General features: G+C 44.5%; 1 protein-coding gene across 1 annotated transcript in view; it reads right to left on the reverse strand.

The window, feature by feature from the left end:
* Positions 1-22,547, reverse strand: part of ADAM12 (ADAM metallopeptidase domain 12) — a 180,851-nt gene that overhangs the window by 47,216 nt on the left and 111,088 nt on the right. The window contains exons 6-11 of the mRNA XM_059852207.1: positions 16,244-16,427; positions 12,302-12,367; positions 11,401-11,472; positions 9,750-9,919; positions 7,942-8,026; positions 3,073-3,221 (exon numbers count right to left, since the gene is read on the reverse strand). Of these exons, the coding sequence (XP_059708190.1) occupies positions 3,073-3,221; positions 7,942-8,026; positions 9,750-9,919; positions 11,401-11,472; positions 12,302-12,367; positions 16,244-16,427 (726 nt within the window). The remainder of the gene's footprint in view (positions 1-3,072; positions 3,222-7,941; positions 8,027-9,749; positions 9,920-11,400; positions 11,473-12,301; positions 12,368-16,243; positions 16,428-22,547) is intronic.

Here is a 22,547-nt window from a genome sequence, read left to right on the forward strand (position 1 = left end):
TAAATATTCCCTATTGATGGTATTTTCATAGGAACCACCCCCATTTGTAGAGAAGGATTTATGTGATTTTCATAGCAGATATTTGAATCTCTCAAAGTCCTGTACTGACACAAATTTGAGGGGTTTTGTGCTTGATTCCATGTTAGAAAAAATACATCTTGCTAAAGCAGTAGGTCTTTAGACATTTGTAGCTCACACACAACTGGTGCTCATCTTGCTGGTATCTTTTAAGAATAAAAACTATAGGAAGCTGATTAAAGGATAGATCCAACAGAGTTTAAATTCCACCCTGATCCCTGGGGGTTTTTTCCCACCAAGACAAAATTTCCAAGACCTCTTCAAAGACTGAAACAGAAGAACAGAAAGAAATTACAATAATTGATGAAATCCCTTTTAAGTCAACAGCCTTAAAACATTCCCTTTTGTGCATGACCACACCAGTGACTCCAAAGTGAAATTCACAGAGGCCTTTCTGCCATAACCTGTGTATTTCCTATTTTTTGTAGACATCAGATTAAGGGCATCTCAGTGCTTTGTACACTAACTTCAGCTGGATTTTTCTTTATTCCACTCATTAAGTCTTCCTTAAACCAATTAACAAAGCACAGAGGCAGTGCAGTGAGTGCACTGAGAGCAGGCTGCCTCTCTAAATGGACATGGGATTCTCTTAGTTTTGATTTTTTTGCTATTTCCAGAGTGCATCTGAGATAAGGAACATTCCTTTGGCCTTCCCTTAACAGACAGCACTTCCAGAGAAGAAAACTTTTCAGTGCTCCTTCAATAATGGTGCTCAGGGGAATATTGCTATTGGTGAGACACGCTGGGTAATTAAATATTCAAAGTGTTAATTTGAAATGGGTGAGATGCAGCTTGGCTCAAGGCATGAAGTGTTCTCCAGGAGTATTTGTCACAGATTGACAGCACGGTGTGGAGATAAAGCCTAAGGCTATAAACCCAAAGCTGAAGTTTCCATTTCTGAATCAATAATCAGTGCAAACAATCAGCCTGCTCAGGGCTGTGAGGCCACAGCTCCTCCTCTGGCACGAGCTGAATGCAGAGTTTGGTGAAAATCCAAAGAGGGGAATGTGAAAATCCCCCAAACCTCTGAGGTGCTGGGTGTGGGCAGAGCCTTCGACCTGGAAGGTTCTGCAGGAACTCCAAGCTGAGCTGCTTGGGATGAGGAATGGGATATCCAACTGCTCCTGTCCTGAGCAGCCCTGAGTGGGCACAGCCTTGCTCTGACCCTGCCCTGAGCCAGCCCAAGCCCAGTGTCTGGACTGGCACATCCAGCAGCCAGGACAGGATCAGACACACCCCAGTGGGAAGAAAGAATGAACAAGGAGCTATTTAATGTCCCTCTCACCAGATGACTTCAGAAAGTGCCCAGAATTCTCTGTCCTGAGAGCATCCCTGTGTTTATTGCAAAGTGGAGCAGCTGGGTGTAGAACCAGCAACTCAGCTGAGCTGGCAGAAGCTGGAATGTTTGCTTGAGGAGCTCAGAGCCCAGCCCAGCTCAGCTCAGCTCAGCTCAGAGCCCAGCCCTGCCCAGTGCCCAGCTCAGCTCAGCTCAGCTCAGAGCCCAGCCCTGCCCTCTCCCACTTCACTCTGTCCCCACAGTGTGACAGAGCCCTGACCTGTGCAGGATGAATTCCAGGGGGATGATTACCACCCATTGTCTCAGAAGAGCTGAGTTATTTTTCTCTCCCAGACTGCAGAGATCCCTCTCATTCTCCCCCACTCTCACAACTCTTTTGTTTGTCTCTCAGCTTGCTGTGCTTGGCCCCTGGCCACAGCCCTGATTTCTGCCCTGATGGAGGGTGACAGCTTTGCCTTTGAAGGAATTCCAAGGCTGCTGCTGGGCTGACCAGCAGGGAACAGCCCTGCCCAGCCCTCCCTGGCCTCTCCCACATTGCTCCCCTTCTTTCCCAGAAACCTGCAGTCTTGGAAAAGGCAGAGGCAGAGCTGATCACAGTTCCCAGAAGAGGTTTTTAAGCAACAGATGAACTTTGGGCACACAGGGGGAACATTGGACAGCTGGAAGGGACATCAGAGAACATCCAGAGCATCCTCTTGTCCTAAGGCACATCCAGCTGTACCTACACTGCTGGCAGATATTTGCCTCACTGGTTCTTACTGGATTCCAGTCACAGGCAGTTTAATTGGCAAATCCTACTTCAATTTAATCTTTTCAGTCCTAGTCTGAATATGGACATGGAGAACTCATTCCTGATATCCTTCAGTTTCAACAGGAATTTAAAATACATCCCTGCAAGCAGTGACAGCTCACTCTGCCCAGGGTGCCTGAAATTTGTGTCTACAAAACCCTCTTGTGCTTGGCACGGTGCCTTTGCCAGCAGCAGAGCCCCCCCATTCTGACAGGGAATCAGGGAATTTCCTGAGCTGGAAGGGACCCACCAGGCTCACTGAGTGCAGCTCCTGGCCCTGCACCCCCAGAAGTGACCACAGGTTCACTGGTTTTTATTTCCCACATTTCTAATCTCTCTTCTTGGAAGATCTCCCTCTGGACACAGAACAGCCTTCATCCCACCAACCTTGCAGATTTCATTTTCTCACCAGCTGAAAGTGCTCCCCACTTGCAACAAAACTGTGTGCAAAACTAAAAACCTGCTCTGCACGAGACAAAGAGTTTGCAGAGAGTCTAAGAGTGCATTTCCTGCATTACTGAATTTCCTACCCACTCATCTCAGTCTTGCCTCATTTCCTATTGTGACTGATGCTCAGCTGGCAAGATGAGAGGAGGTGAAATTCTGATTTAACACTTGCAGTGCAGTTTGTTTGGTTGTAGACTTTTTTTTTTTAATATTACCCAGTTTCTTACAGCATTTTTGTCTCTCACATTGTTCACCTGGAAATAGAAAGGTGCAGTAGTACATGTGCTCTGATAACATTTAATTTTTTCAGCTTGAGGAGGAGAACTGCAACAAGATCTAACAGGTGTTGAAAAACCTTTCATACCTTTTGTATCTTTTTTTTTGTCCCTTTCAATGTTCCTGAGGCACAAAATGAAGCTGTCCTGCTTGTGCAGCTTGCCAGTGTGAGCCTGGCACTTACCCAGTGGAGGGGTTCATGATGCAGCCCCCTTTTTCAGTGGATGCCCTGCAGTTGCAGCCCCTCTCCAGTGTGTCGTGGTTCATCCCAAAATTGTGCCCCAGCTCGTGAGCCAGTGTCACTGCTGCACCCAGAGGGTTTTCTGAGTGATCCTTCAAAACAAAAACCCACAGGAGAACCAGTCAGTTCAGCACACAAACCCAACCCAAGCACACATTCCCCCTCTAAGGTCCCACTGCCTGTCCTTTGAAATGTTTTATAAGTCTGGCAGCTGAGGTTACTCTGTTGTTAAATAAACTCAATTTTAAATTCATCCTTGCACAGGGCATAGTGGGAATTTCAGGACAGCCTTTCTGGCCACCCAGTCTCCCCATCAGACATTTGAAACCATTGAGCAGCTGTGAACATCTCTTCCCTGGGGCTTAAAATTCTGCAGTTCAAGAAATCCCCCAAACCCCCAAGTGCCAGCAGTGGCAGAGAGAGGTCACCAGACATGGAGTGCTGGAAAGGGCAATAATTTATGGGAGAGGATGAGTGTGGTGAGGGACAAGTGAGAAATCCTTCATGTCAGCAGGCAAATTAAAAATGCAGCAAGAGATTTCACTCAGTGCATTTAATTTGCTTCAGACAGTTTCTTTAATATCAGAATGTCTTTTAAGAAAAACCAAGAACCTTTAAAAATTTCCTTTTTAAAATGAAAGGCCAAAGCAAGCCAAAATCCTCCATGGCCCCTTATTAACCTATAAATACTCTAAATGTTGAAAGTGTCAGTTTGAAATTTTAACACTAATCCATGTTTAAATGCTGATTTTTGGACAATCATTTCTGAGAAATTCACTGCATGATTTGATTACAGGCTGCTGATCAGAATGATGTTTTGACTTAACCACAAGGAAGAGACCTTTCCACACTGATCATTTTCCTTGAGGGAAAAAAAATCCACTACACTTGTAAGAAAGCTTTCCCTGGAGGCATAAACATGTAATATAAATGCATGATCCACTATTTATCAGTCAGTAAATGGAATTACTGTGTACAGCTGCCTGCTCAAGAAGCTTGCATGAATATATTCACTTTAAATAACTCTTTCAGCATCCTCTAAGCCAAACTCCAGACTAAAAAGAAATTAAGGTAAAACTGTCTAAAACATTATCTATGTACTAATGGAGGCCTTAATACAGGACTTGGGGTAGATTTAAGAGTTTCTCCTTCCATCTGTCTGGGCTAATATTTTTAGTAAATCATTTCTCAAGCAGCAAACAAAATTAAGAGGAATCATTCTGAACAAGTCAAAATGCTCTTTCTGTAATTGGAATCAACTCAAAAGAATTTTATCTGTTCTCAAAATGTCTCTTTAAAAAAAAAATTCCTGAATTTTAAAATCTTGATATAAAAGTCTTGTGACAGGCAGTTTGTCCTGCACAACACCTGCATAATGAGATATCTTATCTAGATCCTGGTCTGATACAGATGGGTTTCTCTTTGTGCACACAGTAATTGATGGAATACTTAGAGAATTCAGTGTAATTGAACCTGATGTCATAAAAAGAGCACAACCTCTCACTCAAATGGAAAAAAATGCAGGGCTGAAGAGTAAGAAAACAGCAAAATAATTCCATATAATTTACCACTGACTCACTGGATGATGCCTTGAAATTCAGGCAATCTGGTCAAGGCAGAAACTCCTCACTGAGCTACAGACACGCAGCAAACTGAGCTCAGACTTTCTTTATTTTTCCAGTATCTCCTCCACTTAGTGAGCAGTGATTATATTTCTCTGAATACTCTGAGGCTGTCAACTAAAACTAAAACCAAGGATTCACACAGTCCACTCCAGAAGTGGAGCAATAAATGATGTGAAATGTAATTTGGGACTTGAAAAGGCAAACAATTATTGCAGCCCATGCGGTTCTCATTACTTGCTCAGATCCACTTGGAATGCAATTTTATCAGCTTCTAGAGAGGGTTTTTAGAAGGAGGAATGTGATGCCTCAGCAAAAGAGGTTATTTGAAGACAGCATAGATGAAGATTATCAAAACAAACAGTGACATGTTCCATTTGATACTGAGACCGTTTAAGAATCACAAGGACTAAAGAAATGAATAGCAATGTGACTTTGATTTATTCCACCAGGGTCCTTCAAAGTTAACTTGAGCACTAAAAGTCATTACCAAACACATTTCACAACCACTGAATAAGCAACCATCTAGTGTTAAGGCCTTATAAGCTGTTGCACAAAACATGCAGCTGCTTTCAGCTGAATTCTGCTTCACTCCACAGGGATTTCAATCAAATCCTAATCATTAAATGCTGTCACCTACAGCTCCACCAGGCAAATGCCCTGCTCCTGGTATTTTCAGTGTGTTCACTCAGTTCATGGAGTCACAGAATGGATTGAATTGGAAGGGATCTCAAAAATCTCCCAGTCCCAGCCCACCTTCCACTGCCCCAGGGTGCTCCAAGCCCTGTCCAGCCTGGCCTTGGGCACTGCCAGGGATCCAGGAGCAGCCCCAGCTGCTCTGGGCACCCTGTGCCAGGGCCTTCCACACTCACAGGGCACAATTCCTCCTAATATCCCATCTAAATCTCTCCTCTGTAAGTTTAAAACCCTTCTCCCTCACCCTATCGCTATCTGCCCAGATAAAAAGTCACTTTCCTCTTCTCTCAGAAATATTTTACTTTTAAATCCATGAATTCAGGGGGCAACCTTTGGAAACGGAAGAATGAAGACTGAATCACGTCAAAGACTTCCTTTAATGTCAACTTCTCTTTGGTTTTTCTGTGACACTACAGAAACTTCACAGGAAAATGAAATGATAAAGGCCTTGTTAAAGCTTCTCTCACTCACATGGCTGCTCTCCCTGCTTTGAGTTCCTCTGAAAATTAATGGGACACAGGGTGTCACCCACTGAGAGAGCTCAGCCCTATAGAAAAGAGACAGGCAGGCTCCCAGGGAGGCATGACAGAGGAATTTAGATCATAAAGTAGAGCTGACTAACTGCAAAAAGAACCAGGAAAATCACATCAGACAAGAGTCACTCCAGATTCTGTATTCTAATGTCATTTCTGACGCAGTCTCTCATTGTCTTTTCTTCCAGAACAGGTTTGAAAGTGTGGGAGCTTTTGGTGTTGAGTGCTGGGGGTGGGAGGGGTGAGAAATGGGCTGAATTCTGAGGTTGGCCAAATGTTCATTTGTGCAGTGTCGAGACACCTGAGCCCCCGACCTTCCCAGGCTGAGAGTGATCCATTCTTTCAGAGAATCACAGAATCTTTTAGGTTGGAAAAGACCTTTAAGATCATGGAGTCCAAACATTCCCCAGCACTGCCAAGGCCACCACTGCCCCATGTCCCCAAGTGCCACCTCCACAGGGCTTTTAAATCCCTCCAGGGATGGGGACTCCACTTCTTCCCTGGGCAGCTGTGCCAGGGTACAGGTACTAACATATATATAAATATATTTTTTCTGTGCCTGAATCTGCTTTTGCTAACTCAGGGCATGGTTGGGCAGCTGCACTTTTGGGTTTTGGGGTGAGTGTTTGCTTCATTTGGATTTGGCTCCTTTTTGAGGATTTGTTTAAAGAGCTGGAGAACGTTTCTGGTTATTCTCTGCAGATTTCAAGTTAATTTGCACCTCAAAAGCTTAAATTCACTGAGTCTCTGGGTAACATCCTGCTCCCCTTCATCACAGAAGCTTCAGCCTGGCCCAGGACTCTTCCACAGAGCCTGGGTTTCTCCTGGACAGATAAATCAGTCCCCTTTCTATGAGAATGCTCTAAAGAAATGCTGATTCTTGTTTTCTTGTTACTGGAATGAACTATTAGTAATTATTTCTCTTTAAAATGACAGCTTCCAGAGCAAAGAGAACTGACTTGGCTGTAAATTACACTGTGGAGAGTTTTAAATCTCATACCAAAAACTAAAAGGACAAGAAGTCATCGTTAAGGGCATCTCTGACTGCAGATAAAGCCAAAGCAGTGACTGCAGGGCTGAGTCAAATGGGTAAAGTGGGGCTCTCTGCCTCATCTGTGCCTTTACCAAGACTTGGGGGTGCACTGGGACACTCCTACAGCTCTTTCTTCCTTTTTTTTTCTCCTTTTCCTTTTGTACTTCTCCCCCAGGTACCCAGTGAATAATTGTTACAGACAGCAATTACAGACTCAGCTTCTCAAGCTATCAAAAGCCTGAAACCTTTGTCTTTTCCACAACTTTTCCCCAAATTATGTGATTTGATTGTTCTAGTTTAAAGCTTCTTCCCTCCGTCTTAGCACAAAGCACTGCAAAATTGAAATGTAAAAAAAAGAAAAAATCAGAAAGAAAGCACATCAGAACTCCTTCCAGAGATTGGACAAGATGTTTGCTTGTGTGTTCACCATGTCTTGCATCTAACAACAACAATAATGCCCTGGGAGAGACTCAGCTGGAATAAATGCTGCCATTGTTTGTTCTCTCTGTCTGGCAATGCAATAAAACCACTGCTGCAAAGATGGAAAATAAGGCCTAACACAGGAAACTCTATAAATACAGAATAAAATCAATATAATAAAAGATTCAGGATAGACTGCTGCTGCCTGTAACACAAGTATACCCAAGTGTATAACAAATACATCTTCTGGTTCTCTTCCTTCACAGCACCTTGGCACCTGGTTCAATAACAATTAGAAGAATAAACTCCTTGCAAAGAGGCCCTGCTATATTTTAATGCAATATTTTGGTTGTTTTCACTATGGAAACTATCATTTACAAGCAATCTGAACAACAGAGGGATGGAAAATGGGACAAATGGGGCTGGTTCAGGAGGCAGGACTGCAGGAGCTGGCGTGGTGTCACCCCAGCTGGGCCAGTGTGAGTGGCTGAGTGCTTGCCCCACTTACCATGACGACCCCTCCAGACTGCTCTGCTGTGCACATGCTCATGATGGGAGCCATGCCAATGGTGGTCCCCTGGAAGTACACCCCGCTGCAGGAGGGGGAGAGGAGACACAGAGCCACCAGTCAGTGCCAGGATACCTCCCTGTCCTTCCCAGCTCTGGATTTCTGCCAGTCTCAAACAAAGGCCCCCTTTCTGCCCCTCACATTTGCAGGTCTAAAGCAATGGAAAGCCCAGATGGGCTGTACTGCCTCAGCTGAACTGAACCACAGTGCCCCAGCTCTTGGAACATCCACTGGAGCAGCCCCACTGGGTCACCCCACTGGATCACCCCCAAATGGATCATCCCCAATGGATCACCCCCATTGAGTCATCCCCAATGGATCACCCCCAATGGATCATCCCCCATAGATCAGCCCCAATGGAGTGCCCTCACTGGATCATCCCCAATGGATTACCCTCACTGGATCACCTCCAATGGATCACCCCCATCAGGTCACCCTCACTGGATCACCCTCATTGGATCACCCTCAAATGGATCATCCCCTTGGATCACCCTCACTGGTTCATCCTCATTGGATCACCCCCAATAGATCACCCCCAATGGATCACTCCCACTGGATCACCCCCAAATGGATCACCCCCACTGGATCACTCCCAAATGGATCACCCCCACTGGATCACCCCCAAATGGATAATCCCCAATGGATCACCCCCGATGGATCACTCCCACTGGACCACCCCCAAATGGATCACCCCCACTGGATCACTCCCAAATGGATCACCCCCACTGGATCACCCCCACTGGATCACCCCCAAATGGATAATCCCCAATGGATCACCCCCAATGGATCACTCCCACTGGATCACCCCCCTCAGTTTTCACTGCTGCCACAGGACCCTTCTTCCCCTCCTTTGTTTCTGAGGCTGGCAACAGGAGCACAGCACAGAGATGATGTCTCTGACTCAAAGCAGGGTTATTGTGATGCAGGGGGAAGTTTATGTGCTACTTGTGATGATGCACAGCCTTGAGTGTGATAATTTCAAACAAAGTGTTATTATACATAGAGAGCAATCAAATATCTCAGGGGGGACAGTTTGGAAAGGCTCAATTTATTCTTATTCAGGTAAGGTAAGAAGTAAATAACTCCTTTTAATTACTGAGACATCAGTTGTGTTTATCTGCTCAGTATAAAGAATAGTCCATTGATCAAAATAATACCTTTTCAACAAAGAGATGTTCCACTTCCCTTTTTTTTAAGAGTGCTTTTACTTTTACAGAACCATAGACTGGTTTGGGTTGACAGGGACCTTTACTCAATTCCTTTATTCCAAGAAAAAGCAGCAGGGTAAAATTTGTTTATAGTTTAATTTTTAAATCACGAATGCAAATGAACTGTATAAATTAGACAGCATTTTAAAACATACTGAAGTCTTTTCATTAAGAAATAGGCTTCACTTTAGGGTCAGAGCAGGACTGCCTTTTCCAGTGACAATTCAGACTGGGGCCAGTTTAAACTGGTTGTAAATTCACACCCTGAGCATGCAGCAGCTGATTACAGCCTCCTGCTCTACATGAGTTACAGACAGGCTTAGGACAGGCTTTGGGCACCAGGGCTGGGAAAGAAAACTCACCTGGAGCACCTGCAGAGTGATTTTGGGTTTGATGCTTGCAGAGGGCAAAGGCAAACCCTGAGGAGCACAGATGTTCCTTCCAACAGCTTAGCAGCTGGGGAAGGACTCAGCACAGCTATCCTGAAATCCCCCAAATCCCCCAAATCCTGGTGGGTATCACATCCAGAGCCAAGCCTACCTGATCAGCTGGGCATTGTCGTGGGCTTTTCGAGGCAGCAGTTTGAGCTTCCTCCAGTCCAGGAACTCATGCAGGCTGGTGAAAGGGTCCTGGGAGATGGAGCACTTGTCCATGTCATTCCACACCTCCACTCCCACCAGGGCCACTCGGATGTTCAGTGGCCTGTAGAACTAAGGAGAGAAAAGTAGGAAATATGTGTATAAAAAATATTTCAGACTAGAATATTTCAACAAAAACCTAACAATGAAAACCTTTCTTGTAGAGGTTAAAACAGTTTCTTCTTCAGGGCAAAGCACCTGACAGGACTCAGACAAAATATTTCCAAGACTTCCAGAAAACAGTTCTGACCCAACTTGGTACCCATCAGGCATTCAAAGAGATCCAGGGATTTCCTGCTTCTCCCTGAACTCCCTGCCCATGTCCTTCAGCTCTGAAGAACTCCAGGCCATGGCAGATGAGTCTCCCGGGGCTGCCCCACCCTGGACTGCACAGATCCCATTCCAGAGGCAGAGGAACTGTGCTGTGCTATGGCTGTGGATCACAGTAACAGCTGAAAACCAGCCAGGCTCATCAAGCCTTGCAGAGAGCAGACAAACTCAGTGATTTTATCTATTCCCCCACCAGCAAATGCCATTTTGCCTCAAGGGGGGAGCCAGAGCAACATCAGCAGAGCCACGACATCAGTTCCAATGTGAGAGTAATGTGAGGAAGGAGTCAGGGATTGATCAAGTCCAGATTTGCCTGACAGGCTGACAAAACACCCAGTAGATCTTTGTCTTGTTTCTATGCATTCCAGTCATTTGCAGAACACCAGAGTTTGCTGAGCATAAATTAAGCATGAAACAAAAAATATATTACAATATGCAAAATCAATTTTGAGCAGGTAACATATAAACACCTGTCCTCTGGCAATAAGTCAGCAAGACAATTATGGATGAGGTGGAGGTGTCTTCAGCAGCTTGTTTTTAATCAGGGATGCTTCTCCTTGAGCTACTGCCCTTGAAGTATCACTTGATAAGTTCTCAGATAAATTAAGACACTCTCAGTTATAATTTCACTACTAGAGTCCTAATATTTTCTGGCCATTCAGCCTAACAAAAATAAACTCTGATTTGCTCAGAAACCACTCTAGAGGATTCTTAGCCTTTATTGTTTACTGTCAAGGAATTATTTCAAGAGCAAAAAAATTCCATACATCTCTCTCTTATAGCTCTCAGCCACCAACTCTGCTTCCTTATTTTTAATTCAGCCATCTTCCTTGGATTACACATCTTACTGTGTTTTCATAGGGTTTGTTGGCCTAACCACTGGGCCTTCCCTTGTTGCTACAAATTACTTTGTTCTCCAAATTTCCCTTAAAAATAATCCTCTTTTTTCATATAGGCTGTTCTATGGGTGATTATCCCCACCCGCTTCCCTGGTGAATAAAATCCTAGGGCTAAACTGGGCTTTTTCTTAGAAATAGATCTTTACATCCCATATGTAGCAGAGCAGAGCTCATGGTTTTGTGTAGCAAAAGGCAAATGAAAAGTTTAAATTTGCTTTTCCAGGAGCTTTGCTCTGAAATACTGGAGTATTTAGTTAGCTCCTTCAGCATCCTACAGAAAGTGTGGGAAGGCTGGGAAAAGGGAAACAATCCTCATGTTCTTACCTTATCAACGTAGTTTGCAATTTCTATCAGCCTCTGCTTAATTTTTTCCACATCTTTGCCTTGTCTCTGAAACTTGGAATGTAGAGGATCATTGGACCAGCAGCACAAATGTCACAGAGCTTCCCCCCAAGAGCCAGCACATCAGGGATCTTTGGGAACTAGGGTGCAGCCAAAATCCACCAGCAGACTCCTGCTGGATCCACAGTCTGCCCCAAAAGAAAGCCAGACTGTGGGACAGGATTTTGGTTCTGGAGAAAAGATTTTAAAATCTCCAAGTGTTACATAGGGGTCTTTTCAGGACTGATGTTTTGGGAAATAATTCTTCTCTTAGCAGGTCTTGCAAAGAGAGACTGCAATTCTCTTAGTAGCAGTGTTCAAAGAGACCAAAAAAAAATTTTAAAAGGCAGCAAAATAATTCAAGCCAGGATTCAGATCTTTGCCATTCAGCTCACTGGAACATTTTTACAGCCAGTGCTGGTACTTTGAAGCTCCCTTTGCAACCCCTCAGGAAGGCAGTCGTGCTCCACAGAATGTGATGGCCAAGCACTGCTCCAGCAGCCCTGACAGCCCCACTGAGGGCACTGGGAATGGCAGTGAGGACTTCACTTGCTCAAGGAATTAATATTTATTTGCCTCTTCCTCCATACTGACACAGTTATTTCAGAGTCAAACTCCTTCTGAGGTACTTCAAGAAATTTCACAGCTGAGTATCACTGTTGTCCTATCTTAATAATTCCTTCCTTGCTCAGCCCTAATTAGGGAGAATGATTTACCTCAGAAAACATCATATTATTGTCTGAAGCACCTTATTTGCAGTGCCATGGTAACTGAGCTGAGATGCTCCTTTGCTGCTCAAACAACTTTTTATTTTTATTTTTACTTTTTATTTTGCAGTTCTTACCTCACGATTATCTGCCACAATAACAAGCTCCACGTACTTGGTTGTCCTCAGAGTCTCCCTCTTGTACTGTCAAAAAACCATGAAAGTCTTATTTTGTTTTCAGCCCTGATACAACAAAGTGCTTGCAAGAGGGAACACACAGTGTCTCAGGTTTCCTACATTTTACTAACATTTTACTACACACAGATTTGTAGTGTATTCTTCCTCCTCATGGAAGTTTTCCTTACAAAACCTCTCAGGGTTTGATCACAGAAAGCAGGAGATTGGTGCAAAGTCTCTGTCAACCTTTCAGCTTTCTGCAGTTGAAACGTTTGAGTTATCTTTCCTCACAAGAGAATATCCCCTCCAGCAGAAAGACCTTTGCTATTTCCAAGGCACTTTTAAAGGAGAGATGAGGTAACTTCTAACAAACATCTCACACAATAGACAAACTGGTTACTAAGAAAAATGAGAGATAAAGGGATATTGAGTGAAGCAGAGAAGAGGTCAAGCAGTCAACTGATAAATTATGTAGGAAGAAAAACCCAGAAATAAAAAAAGCAGAACCCACTGCTGGTGTCTGGGGAAGCAAACTAATACTTGAAAAATGAAAGGCACACATTTAATTCTGTATCTGCAAATTCATATAAAATGCAGGTCTAAAAGAACCCTAATGCTTAACTGAAAAAACAAAATCAGTGAAGAAATGATTTTGTAAGAGTACAAAATATGTCACAGCTCCTTTGCTACCCTAAATTCAAGTGACCTATTAGTGCCTGTAAAAGCTCTGGGATTTACAGCAGCAGCAGCAGCATCTACCCCATCATTCCTTCCTGGTGTCTGGACTAGGACATTTAGGGAAAAGAGGTCTCAGCAGAGTATCTGATCTTCCTGCCAGAACTCAGAAGGCTTAAATAGATGTCTGACCTACAACTGACCATGATGTCTTGAGCTGCAGCAGAGCTCTTTAACCTAAAACATGACTAAAGCTTTCCAAGGAAAACTGCTCCAAGGCAAACAGAGAGATCCCCTAAGCACAGCCAGAGCTGGACATCTCCTTCCAGCCAGATTTCACCAAGTTTTCTTCACATTATCAAACTGTTCCTCTTCATTATCTGCAGATTAATGATTTTGATGTTTTGCAAGAATTAGAGGAAAAGTGAGCGATGCAATCTTTAGTATCTGACTTTCAACCTAATATTCAATAGTGCTGCAAACTCCAATAACTTGAAAAAAGTTTCATTTGGACCATATTTATGGATGGAGAGAGGAGTAAAAGCTGCTGTTAATGAACTAAACATCAAGGATGCAAACACTTGACAGGATTACACTTATTAGGGGCTCTGGCAAGTGAGCTGAGGTTGATTCTTTTAAAACTTCTGGCACTGGGATGTGATGTCACTCAGACACGAGTGAGGTGCCACAAAAGGCAAATAAATGGCCACATGGCTGCTGTTTGTGGTGGAATTGATCTCTCAGACACTAAAACTCTCCCATCCTGAAATTTATTATGAAGTCCTAAAGAGATGCATCTCCAAGGGGCCTCTCATCCTCCTCCCAGTGAAGAAGAAAAGTTGACACAGGAAAATCTGAGTTCAAAGGAGCAAGGAGAGCTCTGTTACATCAGTCAGTTTAAAACATTTCACTCTCACCAAGAGTAAAACTGTTTGGACTGGAGTGAGCTGGAGAGAAATTGGCTAGCAGGTATAAAAATCACAGAAGCCTCTGGTGACTGACTTGCATAACAAATCTGTTCCTGAGATTTGCCCAAAGGCTATGTGAACTCCTAGGATACAATATTTATTTATGAAATATACCTAATTATGGCTTCTTTCAGCTTGCTCTCTGCAGCCAGCTGCATCAATGCACAATCCCTTTGCTGAGTTAATCCTTCAGAACTGAAATGAGGAGTCAATGACACAGCCATGAGAGCTGGGGGACAATGGGCTTTGTTCCACTGACCATGGTCTCTCTCCTCTGCTTCTTCCCCACCTGCTCCTGTCCCAAACCTGCTGTCCCAGCAGCTGTCCCCCTTCCTCAGCCTTCCCTGCCTGGCTATTGGCATGGCTTGGATGCACACTGCAGTGGTGCAGCCTCTCCTTCCTCATGCTCTAAAAAATCCCCTGCCTGGTCCTGGTAACCACCACCACCAAAATGCCTTTTTTTCCTTGTGGCTGCAGAGAAAATTCCCTACTGCAGGGAGTGTCCTACACACCAGACATTCTGCAGGGTCCTGTCTCAATGGAGCTCAGCTGGAAAATGCTCCTTGGTGCAATCTGAGGGTCCAGTGAGTCAGGAAATGAGGCAGCATTCACAGAGACCCCTCTCCAGCAGGGCACAGAGGGTCTGTGACACCCTCTGCACCTCCTGCCCTGCTCCACTGCAGCTCCTGCTTGGCTCTGGGAAGCTGAGCTTGCTGCCTGTGCCATCCTTCACCTGTGCCTGCATCTAACCAAAGCCCTTGGTGATACACTGATCTCACATTTCAGCTCTGCTCAATAAGAATTTTGTGTAGGTGGTTGAGTGGAGAGTCAGCAGATAAAACCAAACAAAAATCTTCCCCCAGACCTGTCAGGAAGCCAAATATTTTAATCATGCCCATGAACCTTAGACCAGATTTCTGCTTAATTCTGTCACCCAGTGTGACTTGGAGCAGCTTTATGTCTCCCCACTTTGCAGGTCATCTTTAGTTGATGTGCCCACTGACAGACTGCTTAGTGACACCACTGAAATATGAAAACTCACTGCACACATGACATTTGACAGCTTTCAAAATTCCTACATTAGAAACCTAACCAACTTACTCATTAAATATATTGTACCTACCCATATGATGTGACTGCTGACAGGTTTTATAATTATGTCCACTGAACCACAGCAAAAATATTTTTCAGATATTTAAAGTGAAATTTGAGATGCAGCTGAAGCCAGGAGCAAAATGGAAGAACCATAAGGGTAATAATGAAATGGCTTTGGTTGTGTCAGTTTGTTACATGCACACATTTTATTTCTGCATTACACTGACTACTTCAGTGGAATTCAAAGTCCCAAAGAATTTGGGGAAAACTTAATAAAGTTGTATTTCCTATGTTTTCCACCCACACATGCTTTTAGAAACACACTTAATTCTTATAATGTTACATGCAAAGGCTAATGCTCTGGGTGTAATATTCCTAAAAATGTAAAATAAATTAATTCCATGGCATAATTATATCTAGAGATGTCACTTAGGTTGCTTTCCTTAACAATGGACCTGAGGCAAAGCCTGAGTCATACGTGCAAGTACAAATCCCCATATGTGACATTCAATAAATGCTGATGGCAGATTTGTACCATTCTATAATTCCTGAACACCTAACCCAGCCTTTTCTACAACCCTTATCCAATATGCAGATGAATTTGTTACAGCATTTCCTCTTTGTGGTTTTTTGCTCATTTAATTTTCTAATTTCCATAAGGTAAATGCATCTCTCATGAAGTACATTTCTGCCAACACCACAGCAACTCCAGTAATACAGCTGTAAAATAATAAGCTGAGAATTTGTTTTGTTTGCATAAGAGACTTTGCTACCGAAATATAGAGGTTCCAAACCTGGTATTAGCAAAGTATCCCAGCTATCATGTTCTCTTTCATCTTGGGAGGGCAAGAACTTTTCCAGACATCGCTCAGTATTCTCAGGGAGCCTCAAATTCTGGTTCTAACCATACAAGACCCAGAATATATGCCCATAATATGAACCCATAAACTTTTCTCTGTTGAAAAGGAAGTGAAAAGCAAGTTATGCATGGAGAGTCCAGGAAAAGTAATAAAGCTTAAACAAATAATTTCATCTGCACTTCAGCAGCTGGCACCGAGGGAAGTCGATGGTGTGGGTTAAGGTTTTGCTCAGCGGAGACTCTTGTGGTGGGCAGCAATATGGAAATGCTGCCAAGCAGACACAGAAAAGCACATCAGCCACCTACCCTGGCAGCTGGAGGACGCTGTGATGTGGCAGTGGCAGTGGCCCCTGTGGCAGGGATGTCCAGCTGGTGGCCACAAGACCCCAGGGCTGCTCTCAGGTTCTCCGCTCGGTAGATCTTGTGCTCGCTTGTAGCACCTTCCAACGGCTCCAGAATGTAGCTGTTGTTTCCAAACACAATAATTCCCCTGGGACACAGGAGAGCAGAGTGAGACACGTGGCTTTCAGGAGCTTGTCTACACCAGAGTTACACCAAGTTTAATAATGATGGAGTATGAGAAAGCAAAACACTGATTTACAATGTCACGGGCGAGCAGAGCAGGAAACATCAAAGCTGTACATTTGTCATGGCAGCAAACACTATAGTTTAAAAGAACCAATGGCTCACAGAAATCTGTCTCTTCTGAAGTGCTGCACTGCAGAGCAAAATGATATTTGTGCTTTATTTGTTTTCCATCCTCCCAGTGATGCATTGCCGACGCCGACGGAGCCGCGGCAAACGAAAGAAAAAGAGAAAGGCTTTGGGAAGGAAGGAACAGAGGGAAAACACTCATTGCATTCTGCAGCTCCATTACAGCTGCTAAACCAAACCCTGCCAGATCAAAGAGGCCTCGTGGTGTCAGGATGGATTATTAAATATTGCACAGCAATGCAGCACAGGGAAGCTCAGACACAGGAAGAGTTGGTTCCCGTTTCACTCATTTTTCTGCCCAAAAGAATAATTGTGACAGCAGTGCCACCTGCTCCCTGAGGAACTCACAGACTTGGCAGTGAAAGCTCTCTTGCTGAACTCTAAGCTACTGCCTGTAAGAGGAAAGAAAGAGGGTCCTTGTGCTGGGTCCTGCTCAGATGCCGCAGCAAAAGAAGGGTGACAAAAGGCTGAATGGGTGACAGGCTGGGAGAGCAGGGGGTGTCCAGCCTGGAGAGGAGAAGGCTCCAGGGGGACCTCAGAGCCCTTCCAGTGCCTAAAGGGGCTCCAGGAGAGCTGCAGATGGACTGGGGACAAGGAATGGAGTGACTTTATTATATTAGTGTGTCTTTTTTGGAGTTTTAGAAGTGTCTGCCCTTTTTATTTCTGTCTGTGCTGTGACAAAGGTAAAATACAACAACCACTGTGAGACCAGTGTCGCTGTACAATTTCCCAGAAAGTTACAAAAAAGAAGGATAAAACAGAAGAAAAAGAACCCAAAAGCAGGTTAATGATACTATGAAGGCTGATTTTAAAGTAAAATTATACTGATTAGAAAGAAGCTACCTTAGTTATCCTGTTATTAGGAAGATATGATGAAGAAACTCAAAGTCTTTGGTCTGCTAACGAATTAAGTGAAGTATTAACTGCAAGCTGACTCCACAGTTTTGCTTCAGAGCACCATGGACACCAATTCAGCCAAGCCAACAGATATTTTCCTGGTGACTGGAACAGCCAAAAGTCCAAGAGAAAAAAGCAGCCTGGAAAGCCCCGGTATCAAAATCTGTCCAGGAGCCTGTTTTACTGCCTTGAACCAAGGCTCAGGGTCTGATAATTCATCTGCAGCTCCCTCAGTCCCCTTGGCAGAGCAGGTGAGACACGTTCAGCCATCACCCAGCAGCTGGGAGTGATGGATCAGGGCTGGAAGAGCTGGGCTGATTTATCCCAGCAGCTCCAGTCAGGATCCCACCAGCCCTCCTGACATATGAGACACCTTGGGCAGGTCACCCCGTGATTTGAGTAACCTCACACCTCACAGCTCTCAATTATTGTCAGAGCTGCCTCACTCCTTGGAGGATTGAGGAAATTAGGACAAAATATTCGCTTTACTCCAAAAACCAGCAGCCCTGTAATCAGCACAATCAAATAAGGATTGTTGTCTTGGCCTCGTGCAATTAATCATTTAATTTTGGAGGCAGGAGTCCATTAGTCACTGTTTGAAATGGGCCAGCCTGACCAGCTCCCTGTGTTGACAGCTCAGAAACAACAGAAAAGCATGCAGGGGTTTATTCTTAATGTTCAATTTGCCCTTCTTAGTACATTCACTTTCAAAATTAGAAGCTTGAACAATTTTCTTTAATTACTTACACTAGAAAGGGAGAGAGTTGTATCTTGAGTAGAGTTCTCTCAGTTTAAACGTTTTAAAAAATATTTTAAAATGAGCATCTTGTTTTCAGGAGTTCATACCCAAAATGTGCCACATCAATGCCACATTTCCAATGTATCCCTCATGTTCCCAACCTCTGTCTAAAAGAACTAAATAACCATTTCTTTAAAAAGAACCATTTCTTTACCCTTCTTCTCCTTTAGCTGCTGAGGGTATGGACAAATGATCAGATCCCAGAATGATTAATTTGGGTTTTTCCTGAGCACACCAGTCTGATTCCCATCCCAAGGGACAGCATGGGCCTTTAAGGACAGTTTCACTTTGCCTATGGAGCAATCCCAGGAGAAGGAAAATCTGCAGATTTGGCAGAAAGAAAACCAGACTTTTCATTTAAAGCACACTTATCCCTTGAGTGCTGCCTACAGGATATCAGCACTTGGCTTGTGACCATCTGTAATAAGATAATGAATATCAAATATGAATTTTCTTGGCCAGCTCTCTGGTTTTGACTAATTTTCTTTTCCTACAATTGCATTTTTCCCCCATCGTGCAGTGCCAAGCACAGCACCTTAAAAATGTAACGAGTCAAGAGTTATGGCTCCTTTCTTTTTTATTTTTTGTGTGTGTGAACAATACCCACCAGTCATTCAGGACTGAGGCAAATAAAATAAATCCATAGCTACTGGGTCCTTCCACTCTCCTCAGGTATTTCCAAGAAGCTTCTGTCACTCCTCCAGCATTTCTGTGTCTCCCTCTTCAGCAGGGTTCTCCCACCCTCCTGAGTCAGCCCATGTTCCCAGAAACTTTTCTATTTTTCAGGAGCCATTAATGCTAAACAGTGCTGTGTTTTCCAGCGTGGCAAATAAAATATTAATGTGGCAAATAGCACATTAAACTACAGATCCCCAATCAGAAATTCCACCAAGAACCCCAAAGAGATTTCAGCAAGTCCTTCAGACCAATCTGTGGGATTTCCATCAGACAAAGGACTACCAGAATTCCCAGAATGATAAATGTTTGAGGGGGGGAAAAAGCAATATGAGCTATTCAAATTTTAGTGTCAGGTGTCCAATTCTGTGTTTTCCTACAGATGCTGGGATGTCAGAAAGATTTACAAACGAGGCAGGCAGGAAAGCCAAGAGACAACCCCAACCTACCTGAAATTCTCCCTCTGTCTCCTCCATCCCTGGTAGCAGAGAGGAAGGGAAAATATCCATCCCAAGAGCACGTCCAGACATCAGCTCCCAGGCTCCAGGCCAACTGGAAGCAGCTCCAGTGTGGTCCTGAGCCTGGGTTAAATTTGACTCCAGCTCTGCACAGGGTTTGGTCCCTGCTCATGTCTGGGGTCAGCACCAGCCCAAGCACCCCCACATTCCTGCTGAGCCCCTGGAGGTGGGAAACCCACGGGGCTCTGCCTCCTGTCCTCCCTTCTGAGCCACGTGGACACCTGGGAATGTCTGTGTGAGATGGGAGAGCTCTCCCCGCCTCAAACAGAAATTAAAACTCACATAATTCCACATTGCCAGGAATGTCTCAATCAGGGAAAGGCAATTTAATGGAATAATTCCACTTTTTAAACTGTCGATAAAATCAAATAGAATTTTTTTTTTTCCCCCTCTTTAAAAGGAAAACCAAAACAAAACCTAAAGCGAGGCCAGTCGTATTTCATAAATCAACAGGCTTTAGGAAATCTCAAAATATAAATGGGATTTTTCTTTTCCAACTTGTCAGCAGAAGCACAGGTCCTGCCAACATAAACCATCAACACATACTTGTCTGAGAAATTGTGATGCTGAAGCAAAACTTGGCTGGGACAGCACTATATGAAACTATTATCCATTATTCTTCTGCACTATACAGGGGAAATTAAGTAAATTGATAAACCTGAGATCTGTGAGTGCAATTAAACATTTGGTTTTAATGAAGCTCAAGGTTACATTCATTTCTAAACAATAAAAATAAAAAGCTCTATTTCCACTGGCAGAGGAATGTAGATGACCTGAGTTGGTGAGAAATTAATTAGAGGGCAATCCTGCTCACAGCCTGAATATTCACTTAGAGCCCACAGACACTGCAGAGCTCCTGTGCCACCTGGAAACCTGCAGGTCCCTCCTTCCACAATCAGTGTCACAGCTTCACAAGGACAGGGGCTGATCCCACAGCTCTTCCATGGCTTTCAAGGAGTTTTGGGTGAAAAGGTTCCAGAATTGGAGCCCTGTGACCCTGGAGTGCAGGGCTGCTCGACAGGCACCGTCTCGGGGGTGATCTGTGCACTCAGAGGGCAATTTTATTTGTTTTTATTGTACATTCCACATTCCCAGGGCTCTGCATAACAAATTCCCAGGCATGTAAGCAGGCAAACAAACAAACAAAAGGGGAAGAAAAATGAGGTGGTAAATGAGGGCTTCACTTTTAGGCTGTTTTAATAAGCTGCAGATGGATATTATGGGATAAATGAGCAGGATGATCTATTGACTGTTTTTTTAATAGAGCTGATATTTAGATATTTTTCAAAGGGTTTGGTCATTCTTTAGCTTTAAGGGACTGGGAAATACAGAGAACAGGAGTCTGGAGGCAGATGTGCTCCTGTCTCTGCCTCTGCCCCTGGTCACCTCTTTTTGCCTCAGCTCCTCACCTCTAAAACAGAGAAAATTTTAGTATCCACAGAAAAAAAAAATTATCTATTGATGAAGAGCACAACAGGAAAGACAAACAATCCCATTATCCTACTACACTGCACAGCAGGATACTATTAAAATAACAAATCTGACCCAAATCAGCCAAGGGCAGCCTCTCCAAGGGGGTGGAAGCAGTAGCACCACTGGTTTTACATCTCTCAGGAGTGGTGGAGGTGTTCTCACACAGACACATCATCACTCACAGAGCTTCACTCCAGCCAGTGCCTTTCATGGACCTGAAAATATATTCTCTAAAATGGAATTATGGCCAGAGCCTCCTGCAGCACACACTTCATCCTTCCTCAGTGCAGGACAGATCTGTCCAGAGTAGATGCAGGTCGAGCTGCAGCTCTGATTCCTGGAATTCCAGCAAGGAGTTACTTGGATGGGGGGAGAAAATGTGATTTAATGTCCAGCATTTGGGCTGTAAGGGACAGTCATTGTGTTGTCAGAGAAAGTGTCACATGGCGGGGTGGGGAAGGGGGAAGGGGAAGGGGGAAGGGGAGGGGAGGGGAGGGGAGGGGAGGGGAGGGGAGGGGAGGGGAGGGGAGGGGAGGGGAGGGGAGGGGAGGGGAGGGGAGGGGAGGGGAGGGGAGGGAAGGGAAGGGAAGGGAAGGGAAGGGAAGGGAAGGGAAGGGAAGGGAAGGGAAGGGAAGGGAAGGGAAGGGAAGGGAAGGGAAGGGAAGGGAAGGGAAGGGAAGGGAAGGGAAGGGAAGGGAAGGGAAGGGAAGGGAAGGGAAGGGAAGGGAAGGGAAGGGAAGGGAAGGGAAGGGAAGGGAAGGGAAGGGAAGGGAAGGGAAGGGAAGGGAAGGGAAGGGAAGGGAAGGGAAGGGAAGGGAAGGGAAGGGAAGGGAAGGGAAGGGAAGGGAAGGGAAGGGAAGGGAAGGGAAGGGAAGGGAAGGGAAGGGAAGGGAAGGGAAGGGAAGGGAAGGGAAGGGAAGGGAAGGGAAGGGAAGGGAAAATGAAGGTAAGGGGCATTAGCATGGGTACCAATTTAGTGAGCACATTTTATAGCACCCTGCAGCAAACAGAGAGACAGGACAAGAAGATTCCAACTTGCACATCCCACTAATGCCAGAAGCAGAGTGGATGGAGAAGGAGCTCAAACACTGGGTAGGGATCATCCCTCATCCCTGTCCTGGCAGTGATCCCTGTGCAGCTGGGGACCCCGTGCACACTGTGCTCAAAGGCTTGGCATGATGTTCTCCTCAGAGCACAGAGGTGACCCTGAGCCAGGAGCTGCTCCCCTGGAACAGGCAGCCATGAAACAGAAGCCATGAAACCCCAGAAAGTGAATGGTTTTCAATGCTGAGCTCAAAATCCTCCAGGAGTTTCCTGGTCAGATAAATTCCAACCCATGCAGGATGTTTATATGAACTAAAAGCTCTGAAGAAAGTAGGGAGGAAAAGCTCACATCCAAACCAGTGCTTTTCTCAACAGGGATTTTCTCCTAACTTAACTTTTGGATGAAATCTCTTCTTCTGTGGGGAAATGCTGCTTGAGGAGTTGTGAGGAATTTACATTTTTTTTCTCACTGGTTTCCTACTTCCATTCC

The sequence above is a fragment of the Haemorhous mexicanus genome, chromosome 7 (assembly GCF_027477595.1).
Source record: "Haemorhous mexicanus isolate bHaeMex1 chromosome 7, bHaeMex1.pri, whole genome shotgun sequence".
Lineage (NCBI taxonomy): Eukaryota > Metazoa > Chordata > Aves > Passeriformes > Fringillidae > Haemorhous > Haemorhous mexicanus.